Here is a 20353-nt window from a genome sequence, read left to right on the forward strand (position 1 = left end):
GAAATCTGAAAATGACACAGATGCGTTCCCGGCCTTAGTGGCTTAAAGCGTGACGAAGCGCTGAAATATTCCCATCCCGCCTACACACACACACACACACACACACACACACACACACACACACACACACACACACACACACACACACACACACACACACACACACACACACACACACACAAACTGTACACACTGCATGGACTTATTTGTAATGCTAAAGATACAAGAAGGCACAATTAATTAATGTTTATGATTTTACATAAGAGCTTTAATATGCCAAGTGGATTGTGCGTGTGTGCGTGTGTGTGTGTGTGAGTGTGAGTGAGAGCACACACACGTGCGTACGTGTGTGTGTCCGAATGCCTTGTGCGTGACTTGTGAGGGCCAAAGATTCAAAAAGTTAACTAAAACATTATTAAAATAAAAAAACAATTGCAAATGCATGAAAAAAGACACATGGAGGAATTAGGCTTACAAGTATAGGACAAGATTGGGGCTGGGGTTAGGATTAAGCCTTTCAGAGGTTCGGTTAACCCATTAAGACCTGAGGCGATTCTTTAAAATGTTTTCTAAATCAACTGTTTTTGGAGAAAAAAAACATGATTTTTTAAAAAATTGCAGATCTACAAGCTCATAGCGCGGCACCAAGTGCTCGTATATCTGCTATTTTTGAATAGCCAAAGAAATCTAAAGTGACACAGATGCGTTCCAGGTCTTAATGGGTTAAGGGGTTGGGATTACAGTTATGCTCGATTTATATTTAGTTGCGCTTGTAGATCGGCTATTTTCAATGCACAACTAAGAATTATTCAAGCTTTGGGTAAAAGGAATGGTAAAAAAAAGCATAATTTCAATGTACTCATAAGCATAGTAATAGTGGCGTGCACTTGTGTGTATGTATGTATGTGTGGGGTGCGTGCGTGCCTGCCTGCGTGTGTTTTTGTCTGTGTGTGTGTGTGTGTGTGTGCGTGTGCGTGTGCGCGTGTGCGTGCATTTGCCTGCGTGTGTGTGCGTGTGTGCATGTGCATGCATTTGCCTGCGTGCGTGCGTGCATGTTTGTGTGCGTGTGTATGTGTGTGTGTGTGTTCGCCTGTGTGTGTGTATGTGTGTGTGTGTGCGTGTGCGTTCGCCTGTGTGTGTGTGTGTGTGTGTGTGTGTGCATGCATGTGTGTGTGTGTGTACTGTACGTTGGTGTTGACACGTGTGTGCGGTACGGGGGTGATGTTTGCCTGGAATACATTTGTATCCATGCTGAGCCCCGTAACAAATGGGATTGGTTCAAATCTGAAGGTCAAATCCCATAGCAAACAGCAGCTCTCTGCCTCGTGTGCCTCCTCTCTCCCATGCATCCTTAACAAGCCACACAGGGTCCAACAACCACCACTCACACATTTTTTGGAAGGATGCCCATTCCTCCCATTCCTTCTCTCTAATCATAATCCTTTCAGACCCCATAAATAATGCAGTAGCGTGTTATGGTGTGTGTGTGTGTGTGTGTGTGTGTGTGTGTGTGTGTGTGTGTGTGTGTGTGTGTGTGTGTGTGTGTGTGTGTGTGTGTGTGTGTGTGTGTGTGTGTGTGTGTGTGTATATATGTATGTATACATATATATATATATATATATATATATATATATATATATATATATATATATATATATATAAACACACACACACGGGTTACTTTTCAGGCAATGGGGCGAAACAAATTGATACAATGTAGTTATTATTTAGTCACAAGCTCTTCTTAATGTGTTTCATCGGTTTAATAAAACCAACGGACATACTTAAAGGACGACTTCACCCAATTTCAATTACCGTGATATGTGTTTTTGCATATTATTGTCGCATTAATTTTAATTGTAGTGCTTCTACTGGCTCTACTGGCTTTACTGAGTGATTTACCTGCTTTTAAACGCCTGCAGAATGGCTATTATATATTCAGCCAAGAGATTTGGTGTAGAGGGGGGAAAAAAGAAGAGGGGCCCTACAGCGGAGCCCTGGGGGACAGGGTTTATGTAAGTCATGGCGGTGTGTATAGCTGAGGTTTGAGGTTTTTATAGCTGTTGTTAAGACAAGCCTTTCTCGTCATGGTGACAGAGTCTGTACAGCAGTGGTTTTCCAGACGGTCCGCTGAGCACAGTGAGCTCAGGAGTTTGATCCCCGGCTCCCCCTGTGACTAGTGTCCAAGTGTCCTCTAACGATAGGAAAGGACTTATCCTCCTCTAGGATGAGGCTGGAGGGGCTTCGTCGGTTCATCGTGCCGTTCGCCATGAGAATGTATAACGACGAGCCGCGGAAAAAAAGGGCAACGGTAACTGACTCTCTGTGACTTTTATATATTTATATATAAAAGTCACATTTATATATTATATTTTATATATACGATTTAACGTAAATCATTTAAAAGCCATTGAAACTGGTGACAATTGAAATCGATTGAATGAAAAGTGTATCGAGATGCAAACAGCAGGAAAAATGAAGAAAATACAGGATCTTTGTAAGAGAATTGATACAAAAGGTGTTTTCAGTCAATTGCTACTGTCTTGAAAAGAGGATAAGAGAAAACACAGTATTGTGGGAAAAAAAAAGAAAAAGAGAAGAAGATAATTGAAAGTGTAAGAGAAATACAAAAAAAAATAGGTCATTGTTTTTGTGCAAAAGTAGCAGATCTACAAGCTCGAAACTTGGCGCGAAAAGTGACACGTTTTGAGCTTGTGGATCTGCTATGTTTGATGATTTTTTGTGTTGTATTTGTTGTATGATCAACACCGGCATTCATTTACAAAAGAAAAAAAAAGTTTGAATTACGGAGATGAGAGGTTTCTGACAGAGACGAAATGATGGTGAACATTTGATTTGAAGTCATGTGTCACATCTCTGTGTGAGTTGTGTGGTGTGTGCACAACCTGGTATTCGCTTGGGTGTGTGCACGTGGGTTTTTGCTTGGTTTTGTGTGTGTGTGTGTGTGTGTGTGTGTGTGTGTGTGTGTGTGTGTGTGTGTGTGTGTGTGTGTGTGTGTGTGTGTGTGTGTGTGTGTGTGTGTGTGTGTGTGTGTGTGTGTGTGTGTGTGTGTGTGTGTGTGTGTGTGTGTGTGTGTGCGCGCGTGTGCATGTGTGTGTTTGTGCCTGCAAGCTGAGCAGGTGTTCATGCTTTGATGATCCAATCACACCCCCCTGTGTGTGTGTGTGTGTGTGTGTGTGTGTGTGTGTGTGTGTGTGTGTGTGTGTGTGTGTGTGTGTGTGTGTGTGTGTGTGTGTGTGTGTGTGTGTGTGTGTGTGTGTGTGTGTGTGTGTGTGTGTGTGTGGACCTGTCCCTTGCATGGGAAGCCATGGATTGGGCTTCAGACATCATCACTCATCTCTTCTGTCAGAGGACCAAACTCTCCCACCTGCTATACCTGGCAACCCGCTGTGTGTGTGTGTGTGTGTGTGTGTGTGTGCACGTGCGTGTGCGTGCCTGCGTGTATACTTGTATAATGAGAAATATATGTTGAATCTCCTGGTTCATCACAAGAAAAAAAATAGTTTTATGGTTGAAAACATATTTATGTAGAGATACGGTAACAATTAGTAAAAGATCCAGGTTGGGGTTTAGTGTTTGATAAAAACATTTAGACGTTAGGTTTATAGGGATTAGAGTTATGTCTGGTATACAATTGGTTGGGCGCTGGTGTCATTGCACCGAAAGATAGCTGATCTACAAACAATGACATTCATAAAATTGGCGTCCTAAATTATTGATGACTGATGATTGATTGAAGTATAGAAATACAAACGTGTGTGTGTGTGTGTGTGTGCGCGTGTGCGTAAACATTATATCCAGTGGCTCCAAGTCATGAAACAATGGATAATATTGTGTGGGTGTGGGTGGGTGTGTGTGTGTGGGTGTGTGTGTGGGTGTGTGTGTGTGTGTGTGTGTGTGTGTGTAAGAGGGCGCTGTGCCAGTTATAGCCCTTCCATCTGTATAATATGGTGTGCGTGTGTGTGTGTGCGTGCGTGCGTGTGTGTGTGTGTGTGTGTGTGTGTGTGCGTGCGTGCACGTGTGTGTGTGTGTGTGTGTGTGCGTGCGTGCACGTGTGTGTGTGTGTGTGTGTGTGTGTAAAGTGTAAGAGGGCACTGTGCCAGCTATAGCCCTTCCATCTGTGATCTTTGGCTGTAGTGAAGCTCATAAAGAGAGACGTTTGTGTGTATTGTCATTTTGCGCAGGGTGTGTGTGTGTGTGTGTGTGCGTGTGTGTGTGTGTGTGTGTGTGTGTGTGTGTGTGTGTGTGTGTGTGTGTGTGTGTGTGTGTGTGTGTGTGTGTGTGTCTGTCTGTCTATCCCCTCCTCCTCCTCCTCCTCCTCATCCTATGCTGCATCAGGGTCCGGGGCAGCTCTGCAGCGTTGCTGTAGCTCTGCTGTCATGCCACAGTGTGTGTGTGTGTGTGTGTGTGTGTGTGTGTGTGTGTGTGTCTACATAGGTGGCGTGTTGCTTCTCTCCTCTCCCTCGCTGTGCGTTTGGATTGGCTCCCACGGTGTCACAGTCCGCTCGCCATCAGTTATACCCGGGGCCGGCTGACTGACGCAGTGCCCTGCAGGCCAGCCTCATTCTCTCTCTCTCTCTCTCTCTCTCTCTCTCTCTCTCTCTCTCTCTCTCTCTCTCTCTCTCTCTCTCTCTGACCTTGTCAAGGAACTTCAATATGTGTAAATCTCCTCTCCAGAACCCCATCCAGAGCCCACGTCACCCCTAGTCCTCCATGACCTTCACTGGCTCCCAGTACAACACAGAATAGATTTCAAAATACTCATCACCGCCTACAAGGCCCTGAAACAACCAGGCTCCCCACTATACCTCTCTGACCTCCTCAAACGCCACGCCCCCTTCCCTCTCCCTCAGGTCTGGTGATGCCAACCTCCTGGACTTCTCCCCCAAAAACCTAACAAACGCACCTGGTGTGACAGCAGGGCTTTTTTTTCTGTTGCAGCCCCCCCTCCCTTAATTTGGAACTCACTCCCAGTCCCAATTCAGAGGAAAGCCGCCCCCCCACCCTTGCTGTGTTTAAAGCCTCCCTCAAAACCTCTTCAGACTTGCCTTTCCCGCCTACAACCCAGACCAAACCTCCCTTTCTGTGTCTTAGTCTTAGCTTAATGTTTTTAGCCTTTTAACTTTTCCCCTCATAATAAAGTTGTTTATTTTGATTTGTTTTGTAAAGCGACTTTGGGTACCAAGAAAAGCACCATATAAGCGCCTGATGTATTATTATTATTATTAGCGGTGCCAGCCGCTCTACATTTGACCGTGTGTGTTTGCGTGTATGTCCGAGCACGGCCTCAACAGCTGCAGCTGATTGCAACACAAAGATGCAACCAGTTACACTAATCAACACAAACGTGCAACACATGCGCTACTTAAAGACATGCACACTCACACACGCAGGCTCAGCACACATGCGCGCTTCATGTGCACAGGCACACACACACACACACACACACACACACACACACACACACACACACACACACACACACACACACACACACACACACACACACACACACACACTAAAACGACCGATCTACAATGTGAGTAAAAAATATTAAAAGTAAATAAAGTGAGTACAAATATTTAAAAGTAAATACCTTGAGTAAAAATACTTAAGAGTACTTAAATTGAGTAGAAATACTTAAAAGTACTCAAAATGAGTAAAAATACTTAAAAGTTGATAAAAAGAGTAAAAATACTTAAAAGTTGATAAAAAGAGTAAAAATACTTAAAAGTTGTAAAAATTAGTAAAAAATACTTTAAAGTAAATAGAGTGATTAAAAATACTTTAAAGTAAATAAATTGAGTAACAATACTTAAGAGTACTTAAATTGAGTAAAAATACTCAATAGTACTTCAAATGAGTAAAAATACTTTAAGGTTGTTAAAATGAGGAAAAATACTTAAACATAGTTAAAATAAGTAAAAATACTTAAAAGTTGATAAAAAGAGTACAAATACTCTTTTAGTACCGGCTCAATACAAGCACCCACACATCAAATAGAGTAGTACCGTCTGAATGCCAGCGCCCACTCATCAAACAGAGTAGGCACCGCTTACTCACACTGGGTGTGATTATTTTTATTATTATGATTAACACATTAAGTGCCAGAGTTTTATTAAAACAGGGTGCATCTAGTGCTGGCATTCTTACCATTTACGCTGACATGTTGCGTGCTGTAGAAGCCTCGACGAGGACGCGGATGTAAACAAAGGTATACGTGCACGACGGTGGAGGGTCCCGACCAACGCCTGGAACATTAATATTTCTAACGCGATCCGCCATTGCAGAGTGATGATCGCCCGTCGAAAACGTCTCGTTTCCACCACGTTAAAAAAGATATGGAGATATGAAGCTTTTTCTCAAGGAGTTATAATGGGAGCGGACGAGAGGTCGTTTTTTTTTTGCTATACTGTACGTTTCTGATGTGACGTTCCTCCCATGTGGCATCAATTTGTCGCTGTAGGGTGGAAACCTTAAAAAAAAAAACTGTTTCAGGATTCAAATGCAAAAACATCAAAAGTAGCAGATCTCGAGCTCGAAACGCTTCGTTTCGAGCTCGTAGATCTGCTACTTTTGATGCTTTTTGTGTGACGTCGTAGTGTTAGTCCATGAGCCAGAGCCCCAAAATTGAGCAATGATTATCGAAAGAGTGGGCAAAACCATACCTATATTAAATTGTTCATAGGGTCAATACGAGTAAATAAATATATGATAACCTCTCCACAGGAGCAGCTTTTTCATGGTTATCACACATTTTGTTATTTTCCCCATACGTACATGACAGGTGAAAAAAATGACAAAATTTAAAAAATAGTTATCATAATGAAACTTCCTGAGTTGATTACTTACATGAAGACAATGATTTATCGTATTACAAGTTTTCTGAAATTGTATATTTAAATATGCAAATTAGGCATTTAGTCCATGAGCCAGAGCCCCAAAATTGAGCCAGATATTGAATATTCCCTCGTTAAAAATCTTTGACTCCAACATCTTAACAAAATGAAATAAGAATGTTCACTCTGGCTTTGTCCAATGTTCCAATGTTGATTCTGGAAAGTTATACAAATTCGGGCATATTTTCGTAATGCCTAATTTGCATATTTAAATATACAATTTCAGAAAACTTGTAATACGATAAATCATTGTCTTCATGTAAGTAATCAACTCAGGAAGTTTCATTATGATAACTCTTTTTTAAATGTTTTTCACCTGTCATGTACGTATGGGGAAAATAACAAGATGTGTGATAACCATGTAAAACCTGCTCCTGTGGAGAGGTTATCATATATTTATTTACTCGTATTGACCCTATGAACAATTTAATATAGGTATGGTTTTGCCCACTCTTTCGATAATGAAATCTTGTCTGGCTCATGGACTATGTGATCATGTAGGGCGTTATTATACGTGACTGTTCCCTTCGTTTTTCTTCGTAGGCCTACTGTTTATGGCACTGCCCCGCTTGTCCTCTGTGGTGAATGCCCTTACTTATCTTTTTTCTTGGCATTGATCTTGAGGCCGATCAGCCCTAAATGATACGTGTTGATGGCCAAAACACACACGCTAAAAGCTGAAGGAAATAAAACACACTGCTGCTGAAATACACTTTGTTGATATATGAGCAATGCCATTCCAGCTCAACACACCTCAAGACTTAACTCATTCAATCCGGGAATGCCTCTGTGTCATTTTAGAGCTTTGAGCTGGAACCATTATTTTATAATTCGGCTATTAAAAAATAGCGGATCTACAAGCTCGTAGCGCAGCACCGAGTGCCGCGCTACAATCTTGTAGATCTGCTATTTTCTTTTTTTATCTTGAACATTTAGTGCAAATCTTTGAATATATCGCTGGAACATCATATTTTGATGGGGGTCGGCGGCCAAAAACTGATCATTTTGGGGGTCCTTGACATGAAAAAGTTTGAGAATAATATATTAAGATATAACAACATACGTTTTTTTTTCTCCAAAAACGTTTTGATTTAGATTTGTAAAAATGTGCACAAATGTTCATGATTTAAAAAAAAATGCTGATCTACAAGCGCTATGAGCTTGTACATCTGCTTTTTTTTTTACAAAAAGCCAAAGAAATCACAAAATGACACAGATGCGTTCCCCGTATTAAATGGGCTAAGGCTCATAATATTTTGACTTGTCCTTTTTGAATAGCGGCACCACTTTACAGATTACATATCGTCCCCCACGTCGGGGAAGAAACCTCGGATCTCCATATTTCATACTGTTCTTTTTATGTTTTCTCATAAATCAATGCAAGAGCGTCGCAAAATGTACTGAAAATTGCCGATCTACAAGCTCAGAGCGTGTTGCGATGCGACACGTTCTGAAATTGTAGATCGGCTATTTACACTATTCTAAAATGTTTGTTTTAAATAATAATAATAATAATAATAATGATAATAATGATAAAAAGGAACGGACATACAAGGTTTCCACTTGACATCAGTCGTGGAAAAAGTACTCACATTTATTACTTAAGTAAAAGTATCAATGCTGCAAGGTAGAAATACTCTGTTACAAGTAAAAGTCTGGAATAAAAGATTTACTTGAGTAAAAGTAAAAAGTACCGAAAGTAAAAGTACTAAAATGTTTGAGAATAGCAGATCTACAACAACGCGTCACAATAAGACACGTTGTGAGCTTGTAGATCTGCTTTTTTCAAATAAAATAGGGCTAAAGTGGTTAATGTATGTTTTATAATATAATTTGCATCTGTAAAGTAACTAGTAACTAAAGTTTTCAACTAATTGCAGTGGAGTAAAAGTACGATATTTGTCTCTAAGATGTAGTGGAGTAGAAGTAAAAGTACTGAACATTGGAAATTCTCCAGTAAAGTGAAAGTACCTCAAAATTGTATTTAAATACAGTACTTGAGTACATGTACTTAGCTACTTTACACCACTGCTTGAAATCGTCGATATACACAGACTAAGTGGCAAAGTGCTACCGTACATGTGATGTGAGTTTTTACAAAGATGAACTAGTTTTTACTGTGTGTGCCCTTCACTGTGTTATATTCCAGGACCTGACAGGTTTCCAGGAAGAATTTAATCACTGTCAACTGCTTTAGTTTTTCATTAAACCCAAGCCTTATTAAACGTCCTCTTAAAAAAAAAACGCATGTTCCTTAGATGTCATATTTTGTGATATATTGCTGGTTGCATGGTTAGAAAATAGACCTTACAGACAGTCATAGCAAGATAACGGCAAGAGCACAGACCTCTGCTGTAACTGTGGTGGAAATCCTTACTAAATGGAAACCTGTTAACGTGTTACGTTATGAGCTTGTAGATCGGCTATTTTAGGTGCATCAATACCCTGAACTGTCCACAGCCCTCCTCTGAGACACAGACCGAGTAGATTTATTTTTTTTACCATTTTATCATGAGCATTAGCGAGGACCACTTATATGAAGATAGGTTGAAAATGGGTGAAGTCGTCCTTTAAGCTGATACATGGGTACTCTCTCCTGATTGGCTGACATTTTGTCACCTACCTGAACATTTATTTGATTACCACCTCTCCATGTTAGCTGGGGACCACCTGGAACCAACTCATAGACCACTGGTGGTCCCCGGACCACTGGTTGAGAACCACTAGTATAGACACTCGACAAAGCTGCATGCACCGCGTTGGATTCAAACCCATGACCTCCGTAGTGTTGGGGGGGGGGGGCAGACAGGTACTTTACCACTGGGGTGGCAATGGCTCAGGGGTAGAATGGCCTGATCATAGATATATATAAAGTCTAGATGACTCACCCGCGCTGCTGGCCAATGGAGTACGACGTCATTCATAACATTATGTCTATGGTGCATGTACTATTGAAATAACCATAGCGTGCTCAATTTTCATCCGATTTTCAAATGGTTTGGTGTGTTGTAAACACCAAAGATGTAGTTATGATGATTATGACTGCATACTTAATGTTATTTAAAAAAATTAGCACGCTATGGTTATTTCAATAGTACATGCACCATAGACATAATGTTATGAATGACTGTCGCAAGATGGCCGCGGTTGAGCTACGCTTGCGACGCCCCCTTGAGCTATCTAGCCTTTATATATATCTATGGGCCGGATGGGAACAGCAAGGTTCGATCCCGGGCTGCCCCAGAAGAGTTAGTGTGGAAGTGTCCTTGAGCAAGACGCTGAAAACCCTAATTGCTCCCGATGAGCAGGTTGGTGCCTTGCATGGTTTCCTCCGCCATCGATGTATGAATGTGTGTGTGAACACAGAGAAAAACACTGGGTTAGAAACAACCCATTCTGGGTTGTTTTTAGCCCATCCCCTGGGTAGTTATAGCACCGGCCCAGCAGTAGTTAATTTTACCCAGCAAGATGGGTTGGTCTGTTTTAACCCAGTGGATGAGTTAAAATATTCTACCCATTTCTGGGTTAAATTAACTGTACGTCTGAGTAAATGCAACCCATATCATTTATTATATATTCTACCCATTTCTGGGTTAAATTAACTGTACATCTGAGTAAATGCAACCCATATCATTTATTATATTTTCTACCCATTTCTGGGTTAAATTAACTGTACATCTGAGTAAATGCAACCCATATCATTTATTATATTTTCTACCCATTTCTGGGTTAAATTAACTGTACATCTGAGTAAATTCAACCCTTATTATTTATTATATACTCAACCCAATTGTGGGTTGTTTTATCCAAATCATGAGTTAAATAAAACAATTATGGGTTTATTCAACCACAATATATGTATTACTTTATGGTTAAACTACAGTTTAACTACAAACCTATAACAAAATACATGCTAGATTTGGTCATGCAAAGCATAATGCAATAAACACAAATGCTGGATTCTTTTAGTCATTTTATTAACCCATTAAGACCTGGAACGCATCCGTCTCATTTTTAGACATGGGATAAAAAGCATTATTTTATACTTTTGCTATTCAAAAATAGATATACAAGCTCAATATACTATAAAAGCACAATATACAAGCATAAGCAGAACAAAGAATCCGGCGTGTTTCTATAGGAACGTCATATTTAGTGAACAGTGCCATGTTGGTCCCTGTTGCGTAATAATGTCACCCTGATATGTGTTCTCTATGGGGAGGAACAACCTCATTATGTCCTGATACGTGTTCTCTGGGGTGGAACGACTTCAATGGTCCCAAAACTTTTACACCATTCGAATAAAAAATAAATAAAAAATAGCAGATCTACAAGCTCGAAAACGAGCTTCTTGTAGATCTGCTGTTTTTGATGCTGTAGTGATCAAAGTAGGGGTTAACCCTTTAAGACCTGAGGCCGATTCTACAAAATGTCTTCTGAATCTTCTGGTGTTTTCTCAAAACGTGTTTCTCTATCAGTGGTTCTCACACTTTTTCATGTCAAGGACCCCCAGAATTATATGTACCGTATTTGGCCGCGGACCCCCCCCCCCCCCCATCTCAAAATATGTTGTTCCAGGGACCCCCCCCAGAAGCAAAGATTTGAGCTCAAGCTCTTCTGCCCTCAATGACTAATGGGTACGTGGGTTGATTGGGTGGGTAATGTGTTGGGGGGTGTGTGTGTGTGAGCTCTACTGGCAAGCCAGAATTCTAGTGTGCAGAAACTCCACCATTTTCTTGGACTCTTGTAGTGGAATTCCATAGATAATACTCTGTAGGAAGTCCCACACAAGTTGACACTTTTTGGGGTACTCGATGTCAAAAATGTAGTAGGCCTTGAAGCAGACGTCGATGGCCTGAAGAAGTTTGTCCTGTTTCAAAGCCAGTCCATCTATAATTGCGAAGACCCGAGATGGTTGCTGAGAGTTGTTGCCAAGTGTCAGGACGTAGGGTTCAGTTTGGGAGTTCTTGGCTGCTTGGAGATACTCCACCATGTTGGTTCCAGGCTGAAAAACACACAGAAAAGTGAGGGTGAGTAAGGACAAAATGTCTACAAAGTATAGAAAAATAAAAGTGTATAATTAAAAGAAAAAATAATAATAAAGGTGTCAAGGGTCCATTTGTTTTCATGTTACATTATAAGAGTTAACTTATTGTTAAACATATTAATTTAGCGTCTTATCACTCCTATGGTACACACATCAACACAGCATAGTATTGTGGACAAAATGGTATCCAACGATAACAAAATGTTCTTTAGTTTTGTCTCTGATAGGCTAAATCTCTTATCTACTGGTGGTCCATTGGTTGATAAACAGTGAGAGATGTACTGTATAGACATAGAATGCATATAAAGCGTTAACTTATATCCCCCTCGCAGCACAACGGTGGTCCCTAGGTTGATTCTTCGTGAGGAGGGTGGTGGTGGTGGTCCCTGGCTCATAATCAGTTGAAAACCCCTGCCTTATTAGATAAACCGGGAGGTATATTAACAGAAGGAATAAGCTTGTCCTGTTATACCTGTATTTGTAAAGCAATATGTTAAACTAGCAAAGAGCAGTAGTTAGCCTATTTCAGAGACATTTTGACAAGAATTAATCAATGTTATTGTTTCGGGTGGGGTGAGGTCATATCTAGATGACTAGTCAACTATTTGTCAACTTTTTAGGATTACTCGTCGACTAGTGAAACGCCGTAGTTGTGAATGCCCTACTGTGTTCTTGTCCTCCTGCTGTGTGCTGTATATGCTTTGTAGATTACACACTCAATACTTACACAAACTCATTAATTATACAACAGGTATATGTTAATGTTAAAATAAAATGGAAAGTTTCCCTTTAGATGTGCTGGTGGACTTACAGGCTGATGATGGATGAAGGCCTTCTTGCACTCAGCAATGGTGTGGCGCACCGTTTTACTGCCACGGCCACGTCCAACTTTGTATGCAGTTGGGGGTAGCAAGGCTGGCAACTGCTGCAGGGCGAGATCCCCAATGTCATCTGCAGGAAGACATAGGTATCAATACGAGGTGGAACAGCATATCCTTTATTTTGTCATTCAATAGCCAACAAGAATGTAACCTATGCTGCTATGTGCAGCCAATAGCAGCTCTGCAGCTGGTTAGTTTGTAGTTTAGTTATTCCCACCATTAGGCCAGAAGCTGGCCTAACCATGACAGTTTACAAATGGAAAATAATTGACCAGTTGGGGTCCATTTGTTTCCATTTGTAACACTGTCAGTGTTACAGACTTAAGGGTCAATTTAGACCCCACTAAAGTAACCCAGAGAGTCCCTGGAATCCACTTTGAGTAACCCTGGTCTAGACGAGGCTATAGGAGGAAGGGGTGTGCCCACTGGTATTTGAAGGTGACACTACCTGAGAAGAGGAAAAGTGTGTGCTGTGCGTGCCACACCCACACAGAGAGGCTGTCAACGTAGTTGTGGACTCTTGGTACAAGAGGGACTGTCGACTGACAAAGAACCATTTCAATAATATTTTACCTAATGTTAATCCTTCGACCGGCAACTCTAACTTCCGCTCCAGTCGTGCGATCTGCAGGATCTTCTCCGCATAAACTGGGAGCCAGGTCTCGTACAGTTTGGGCGCAGCGTCCGCATGTAAGAGAAGGAAGTCCTGAGCGATCTATAAAATGGAAAACATTTTAAATCAAATTAAATGTGGCACACTACCAAAACATTATAAACAATGAATCATCACATGTACAATATTCCCTCTTACCATGCCGTTAGTTGTCAGGTGAGGGTAGTGTTCCAGAATCTGACTGGTGGTCAGATCTCTGGTGTTGTCCTTTATCCACTTTGCCCTGTACACCGCCGTGTCCTGCATATAGGTCGCAACTTGGCATAATGGTTGAGAATTACTTCTCAACCACTCTTTCAGCTGTACTGCCCGCTCATCTGATATGGTACATTCTGTAAAAAGAACAAAATGCTGTCAGTCACTAAAAGATGGATGTTTTGCGTAATCACTCATCCCTAGCAGCAATATTGTGTGTTAAAATAGTTCTAAAACAACTATAAATGCTATTGTGTGGTGTCTGGTCATACAAGCTACAGTAGTTCCAAAATTCCTCACATTCACTAAGATCAGGCTCTACTCAGATTTTCTGTCTGCGACAGCGTTCCCTAAACGTGCGCATGTTACGTTTTGGGAAAACTTAGCAAGCAAATGTGCCACATTGTTGGAACGTCATTCTATTTTTCTGTTTAGTAATGACCTGGTATGACCGCTGTTCGAACAGGACCATCCTCGGGTGCTGGTTGGGGTGCTCGGCCATTCACCCTGAACGCTGACCTCAGCTTCTTTCTGACGTTTCGCAGCCTATCCTCCAGGTACCCACAGGCTGGACGCCGGTTCTGTGCTGGGGTGTACCATATGACCTGCCAAGAAATCAAAATGTTTGATGAATAGAGATTTGGCACATTTCGTTTTTTGACAGCGTGGCCTTGAATTAGAACAGGGTTTTTCTGCACATTTGTCTGTCCCAAGAGAAGGCCAATTATTGTCCCTGCTTCCAAGGGCATGACAGCAGTGAAAATCACACATCAAAGTAGTTTTTCTGGAAGGAGTGAGCTGTATTGTGTCTGTTAAATGATTTAGCATTTTAAGCTCAATGTATGCTTCTCAACGGTCCGTTAGTGAGAACTGCAGACATACAGGCTGACCACATGTTGTGAGCTTGTAGACTTGTAGTTTTCAGTATCAGCGACACATCACAGCAGAGCATATATTGGGCTTAATACTAGGGGTGTCACCAAAATGAATAATACTATGAAAAGCAAAAAAATTGGGAAAAAAACTCACACTGCCACTGCTTGATGAGTCTTTCAAGCAGGGAAATGCCTGAATGATGCTAGCTGCCATGGCCTTTTTGGTCTCCGTCGTAGGACTGTAAAACAGAAATAGCACAACTATTCATCATATCAATTAGTTCCAGTGCGTTGATTTCATGTAACTAATAAACCAGTTTTAAAGGACAAATCACACCCGGTGTGTGGCTAACATAAACTTAACTTCAGTCAGTCAGTCGTCCAGTGAAGGTTGCACTGGTGCCTCTTAAAATGTTACTCCATGGTAGCTGATCTGAGCATGGTTAACAACTAGCAAATATATCCCTACTAAGTCATATTTTAGCTCTCAGGTAAAGTTAGAACTTGGGATAATCATACACCCTTAAAGTTGCCATTTAACCACTTAACCCCAGCATTGGTATTGTGATCCCTATTCAACATAAAACAAAGATAATTTAAATCTGTTGAAGTACTTCTCTCCAAACTTCTCTATAAGGTGAGACACCAAGATCCGGACAAGGGCACATCTCTGGGATGTGGTGATTATATGCGTCTCGTCAAGGGCCCTCACAATCGGCTGTCCGTCTGGGAACCTTGTAAGAACCTGACGGACATCCTTAGAAAATTGCAAGAAGACACAAAATTGCAGACCTATTATTGTTTAGTTAGGAATGGGATATTAATTCAAATCAATATCACCATTATTTCAAACTTTTGTCTTGATTACAATTAATGCACTCAGTGTGTCAATGTGTTGCGAGCTTGTTGAGCACCATTTTCTTTTTCATGCAAAGCAGCCAAATTTATAAGGCTTAAAGGGTATTAAAGCAGAACTTACAAACGTAGGAATTATGTGTATTGTCTGAATCATCATGAGGGCTTGGGGTTCAGTTGGAGCCAGGGGTTCAGGTGGGGTTAGGGGATCAGGTGCGGCCGATACCTCCATGGGGGTTTGGGGAGTGGCAGGAGGTGTGGCATCAGAGGCTGTAGCTTGTGCATCAGGTGCAGGCGCCGGTCCAATCTATACAGAAGACCAAAGTTAATATAATAAATGTAGGACAAAGAATAGAGCACCGAAGTCTGATGTAAATGACGCATCCTACCTGGTTTGCGTTGTTCTCCCCCCTCCCCCCAATTCTTAATTAGCGAAATTTTTGCCAGAAACAGACTGACTGACTATCATAAACGATAGTCACCTTCCTGACAACATCGCCGGGACAGTCTTTTTGTTTTTGGACCTCAATGCTTATGAGACGATTTTAAGATAACCCAACTATTCTACATGGAGAAAAACTTCTACAAACCAGGGTATGAGAGAGTGACGTCAGGACTTCGGTACTCTATTGGAATCCCCAATAGAGGACCCTTTTGAAGACAACCAAATGATATGTGGACAGTGCTGCAGCATACTTTTAGAGAGTACACTTGGGCTTCACCTTATACAAACATTAAGTGATTAAACAAAAAAGTACTTACAGTACCACTTATCACTCATTTAAAGAATGCCAGTAGTCCCAGTAATCACGTCATCCCAGTAGTCACGGCATCCCATCATTCCAGTAGTACCTTCAATCTGTCCCAGAAGTCAAGTGGTTCTTCCTACCAAGTGTCTTCTATAAGACCATATGTAACCAAATGTCCGACCACAACCACTTTCACTACACTGACAATGTGTTGATACAGAGTTGACATGGTGTACAGACCGTAAATGCACGAGAAGACCCTTGATACCCCCTGCAATTAGCTTTTGGCATTTGAAGCAAGTGTATGCCATCTTCCCGAAATAAACTATTGACTTACAAGTTCTCTAATTTTTTTAAGAAACTTCAGCCTAGGGCCTGCTCTCGGGATCAGCTGTTTGATGGTGGGATCATCTAACAGAAAGAAACTTTCCTGATCAATCCCCTCGTCTGAAAAAAAAAGAGAAAAATACACATTATTTTTCCAACAGAGGAACAGAAAAAAAATAGAGCTCATGGGTTTCATCTGCAGTCATCTACAGTACCTGCAATGATGAGGACCAACACAGATGATTTAAATGAATTAATTACTTCTACTGCAAATGATTACCCTCAGCAAAGCTAATCAGACACATTTCATCACCTGGTTTTGGTCCTCAACATGACAGGTTAGAGCAGTGGTTCTCAACCTGTGGGTCGGAACCCCCCACATATTGTGAAACTGTTGCGAGGCGTTGTGAGCCTGTAGATCGTCTATTTTCACAATATGTATCCGTGTAAAGAGGTCAAACAAATGGGGGGTCCACAATTCAAATATTATTTTGGGGGAGTCACAGCCTGAAAAGGTTGAGAACCACTGTGTTAGAGGACTACAGAAACCATGACCATTAACTCAGCAGCCATGTTTGGTGCTGAGCAAACAGTTTGAATGACAACCAGCATCCTATTTCTGACTGACACATGTCATTAACCTTAATCAACCTGGGTTTATCTGCTGGTCAATTGTTGTCAGTTAATCAAATAGTATAGCACAGAAAATGCATATGCTCAATACAAATGTCAAGGTATATTACAAAAAGCAGTTGTCAACTCCATTACTGTGTGACAGCAATGTATGTGGATGGGAAACATATTGTACCTCTAAATATGTCGATCAGTTCTGGTAACTGCCACTCTGTCAGTTTTTCAAAGACAAAGTTGTCCATCGATCTGAAACAAACACAAAGGAAATACAATTGGTGTTATACCTGTTCAGATATCAACATAAAAGCAAAGCAAACTAGCAGCAGAATACTATGATCTGCTATGAATATGAACCAAATGGACCCTTACAGCTCTGTAACTCTCAGAGTGTACACATGGAAATCTAGAGACAGGTGAAGCAGGGACCCCTTAGCTGAGAGACAGATGAAGCAGGGACCCCTTAGCTGAGAGACAGATGAAGCAGGGACCCCTTAGCTGAGACAGATAAAGCAGGGACCCCTTAGCTGAGAGAGAGATGAAGCAGGGACCCCTTAGCTGAGACAGATAAAGCAGGGACCCCTTAGCTGAGACAGATAAAGCAGGGACCCCTTAGCTGAGAGACAGATGAAGCAGGGACCCCTTAGCTGAGACAGATAAAGCAGGGACCCCTTAGCTGAGAGACAGATGAAGCAGGGACCCCTTAGCTGAGAGAGAGATGAAGCAGGGACCCCTTAGCTGAGAGAGAGATGAAGCAGGGACCCCTTAGCTGAGACAGATAAAGCAGGGACCCCTTAGCTGAGAGACAGATGAAGCAGGGACCCCTTAGCTGAGAGACAGATAAAGCAGGGACCCCTTAGCTGAGAGACAGATGAAGCAGGGACCCCTTAGCTGAGAGACAGATGAAGCAGGGACCCCTTAGCTGAGACAGATAAAGCAGGGACCCCTTAGCTGAGAGACAGATGAAGCAGGGACCCCTTAGCTGAGAGACAGATGAAGCAGGGACCCCTTAGCTGAGAGACAGATGAAGCAGGGACCCCTTAGCTGAGAGACAGATGAAGCAGGGACCCCTTAGCTGAGAGACAGATGAAGCAGGGACCCCTTAGCTGAGAGAGAGATGAAGCAGGGACCCCTTAGCTGAGACAGATAAAGCAGGGACCCCTTAGCTGAGACAGATAAAGCAGGGACCCCTTAGCTGAGACAGATAAAGCAGGGACCCCTTAGCTGAGAGACAGATGAAGCAGGGACCCCTTAGCTGAGAGATGAAGCAGGGACCCCTTAGCTGAGACAGATAAAGCAGGGACCCCTTAGCTGAGAGACAGATGAAGCAGGGACCCCTTAGCTGAGAGATGAAGCAGGGACCCCTTAGCTGAGAGACAGATGAATTTCACATCATGTGCCTCTCACAGTATTTAGCTGCCCATGCAATTGCCTATTCAAATGAGCGTCATTCAGTAATTTTAGTGCAATACCAGCAATGATAAACTGTTTTTACAGCTTTAGTAAATTTTATGTTCCATGCTTCAACCACAATTCCCACAATAATGTAAACAACATCCTAATACAATGAAATTAAATACAATAATGTCTCAAATTAAATAATATAACGGGGTAGACTAGAATGGTGACACAGTAAAGCAGGGGTCTTCAACAGGGGGTCCGGGACCCCTAGGGGGTCCTCAGAGTTACTACAGGGGGTCCGCCAAATCTTTGTGTGATAAGATTTTTCTTTTTTTACATTAACCACTTGAACCCTAGCATCACTTTTCTGAGGATAACTTTAGCCAAAAATAGCAGATCTACAAGCTCACAACGCCTCGTGAGCTTGTAGATCTGCTATTTTTTGGCAAAGAGGTATAGGTGTAGAGGGAAAAAAGAGCAGGCCAAGTAAAAAAAAAAGTTTAATCTGAAACACAATTTTATATAGAGGGGGTCCCTGCTTCATCTCTTTCTCAGCTAGGGGGTCCTTGGCCTGAAAACGTTAAAACTAAACAAAATGCTGCTGTCAAAATCAACACTAGTTTCAAAGAAAGAAAAAAACACATCTGATTGTACAGGCAATTATTTTTCATGTACTGTGGGGGGGGGTCCCCTCGTGATTTTGAAGGGGTCCCCAGATGACAGTGAAGTAATAATTTAAGGACTTAGCATCAAAAGTAATCAACTATATACTAGAAAAGGCGAAATTATAAAAAAAAATAAAAAGGCACAAATTGTGAAAATAGCAGTTCTACAGGGTTTTGTACAGAAGTCACATAGACAAGCCACACCCAACAAACTACAATACCACATTTCAGTAGCCAGATTGTGTAGGCACATTGAGAGGACAATGTGTTCAGCACGCGATATATAGTCTACACATCAATGAATCAAGCAACTATAGGCTATGCCTTTGTTTACAAGTGCCCACAGCTAGTTAGCTGTGTAGCCATGGCCTGTCACTTTCAGCAGACTGTGCATGCTTGAACGGCAACGTGATGTGTTTATAATAGAAATTAGAGATCAGACCAGAGTTCAGAATGTATAAAAGAGCCAATTGCACTCGCGCCAAACATTTGAGTTAGTTAGCTTAGCTGCTTAGCACCATGGGCCAGCAGCACATTCCAGTTCCTCTGCATGTTTAACACGACGTCAAGGCATGCTATGAAAGGTTGAGACAATAATACAGTGCAAAACAAAACACTATTTTACCTTGAATGGAGTTCTTCTTTCGTGCCGTTGTTTGTAAATGGTAAGAATAGCGACGCACGTTCTGGCTCTCTGCAGACTCTCTCTGTGTGACGCTGGGCGCGCGCGGAAGCAGGAAGTGGAGGAGGACTGGGGGGAGGCGGGGTGTGGAGGATTTTGACCGGATAGGGAGGGCGGATTCCAGACTTTTAGGATTCTGATTCTTTAATTTATAAATAATTATAATAGTAAAGAAACATTCCTTGATCCATTAATTATATTAATTACTCCACTTCACTCTCAGGATGTTTTAGCCTATTAAAAGTGGTGATACCACAGTATTATTTTAATGCACATAAGAGATGTAGTTTAAAATATAATATAAATAAATAATATACTCCCCTCAAAGAAAACATGACTTTTAGATTGTATAATGCAAATGTTTTTATTCGTACTGTACCACTTTGATGTATGTTTCAAATGAAAAGTATTATAATGTAAAATAAATAAAATGTATTATTGTTGCTGTTGTTG

General features: G+C 41.5%; 1 protein-coding gene across 2 annotated transcripts; it reads right to left on the bottom strand.

The window, feature by feature from the left end:
• Positions 1-11589: 11589 nt before the first annotated feature.
• Positions 11590-19936, bottom strand: LOC308076089 (uncharacterized protein). 2 transcript variants are annotated; one of them, XM_080416200.1, is made up of 11 exons: positions 19844-19936; positions 17331-17401; positions 16209-16642; positions 15571-15753; positions 15206-15348; positions 14746-14830; positions 14159-14321; positions 13660-13853; positions 13422-13563; positions 12779-12918; positions 11590-11925 (listed from the first exon to the last, which is right to left on the bottom strand). In XM_080416200.1, exons 4-11 carry the CDS (start codon positions 15676-15678, stop codon positions 11611-11613), a joined length of 1290 nt encoding a protein of 429 aa, XP_080272326.1. In that variant the 5' UTR covers positions 15679-15753; positions 16209-16642; positions 17331-17401; positions 19844-19936; the 3' UTR covers positions 11590-11610. The 2 variants fall into 2 exon arrangements, with proteins under 2 accessions (XP_080272326.1, XP_080272327.1); XM_080416201.1 differs by lacking the exon at positions 19844-19936 and having other exon boundaries at positions 17331-17623.
• Positions 19937-20353: the final 417 nt, after the last annotated feature.

The sequence above is a fragment of the Gymnoscopelus braueri genome (assembly GCF_963280865.1).
Source record: "Gymnoscopelus braueri genome assembly, chromosome: 20".
NCBI lineage: Eukaryota > Metazoa > Chordata > Actinopteri > Myctophiformes > Myctophidae > Gymnoscopelus > Gymnoscopelus braueri.

Coding starts and splice junctions, on each gene's coding strand:
- LOC308076089 (XM_080416200.1), bottom strand. CDS start 15,678: ATGGAGGTATCGGCCGCACCTGATCCCCTAACCCCACCTGAACCCCTG. Junction 13,854..14,158: donor TCGAACAGCGGTCATACCAG/GTCATTACTAAA, acceptor TTCTTTTTACAG/AATGTACCATATCAGATGAG. Junction 11,926..12,778: donor CCTTCATCCATCATCAGCCT/GTAAGTCCACCA, acceptor TGTGTTTTTCAG/CCTGGAACCAACATGGTGGA.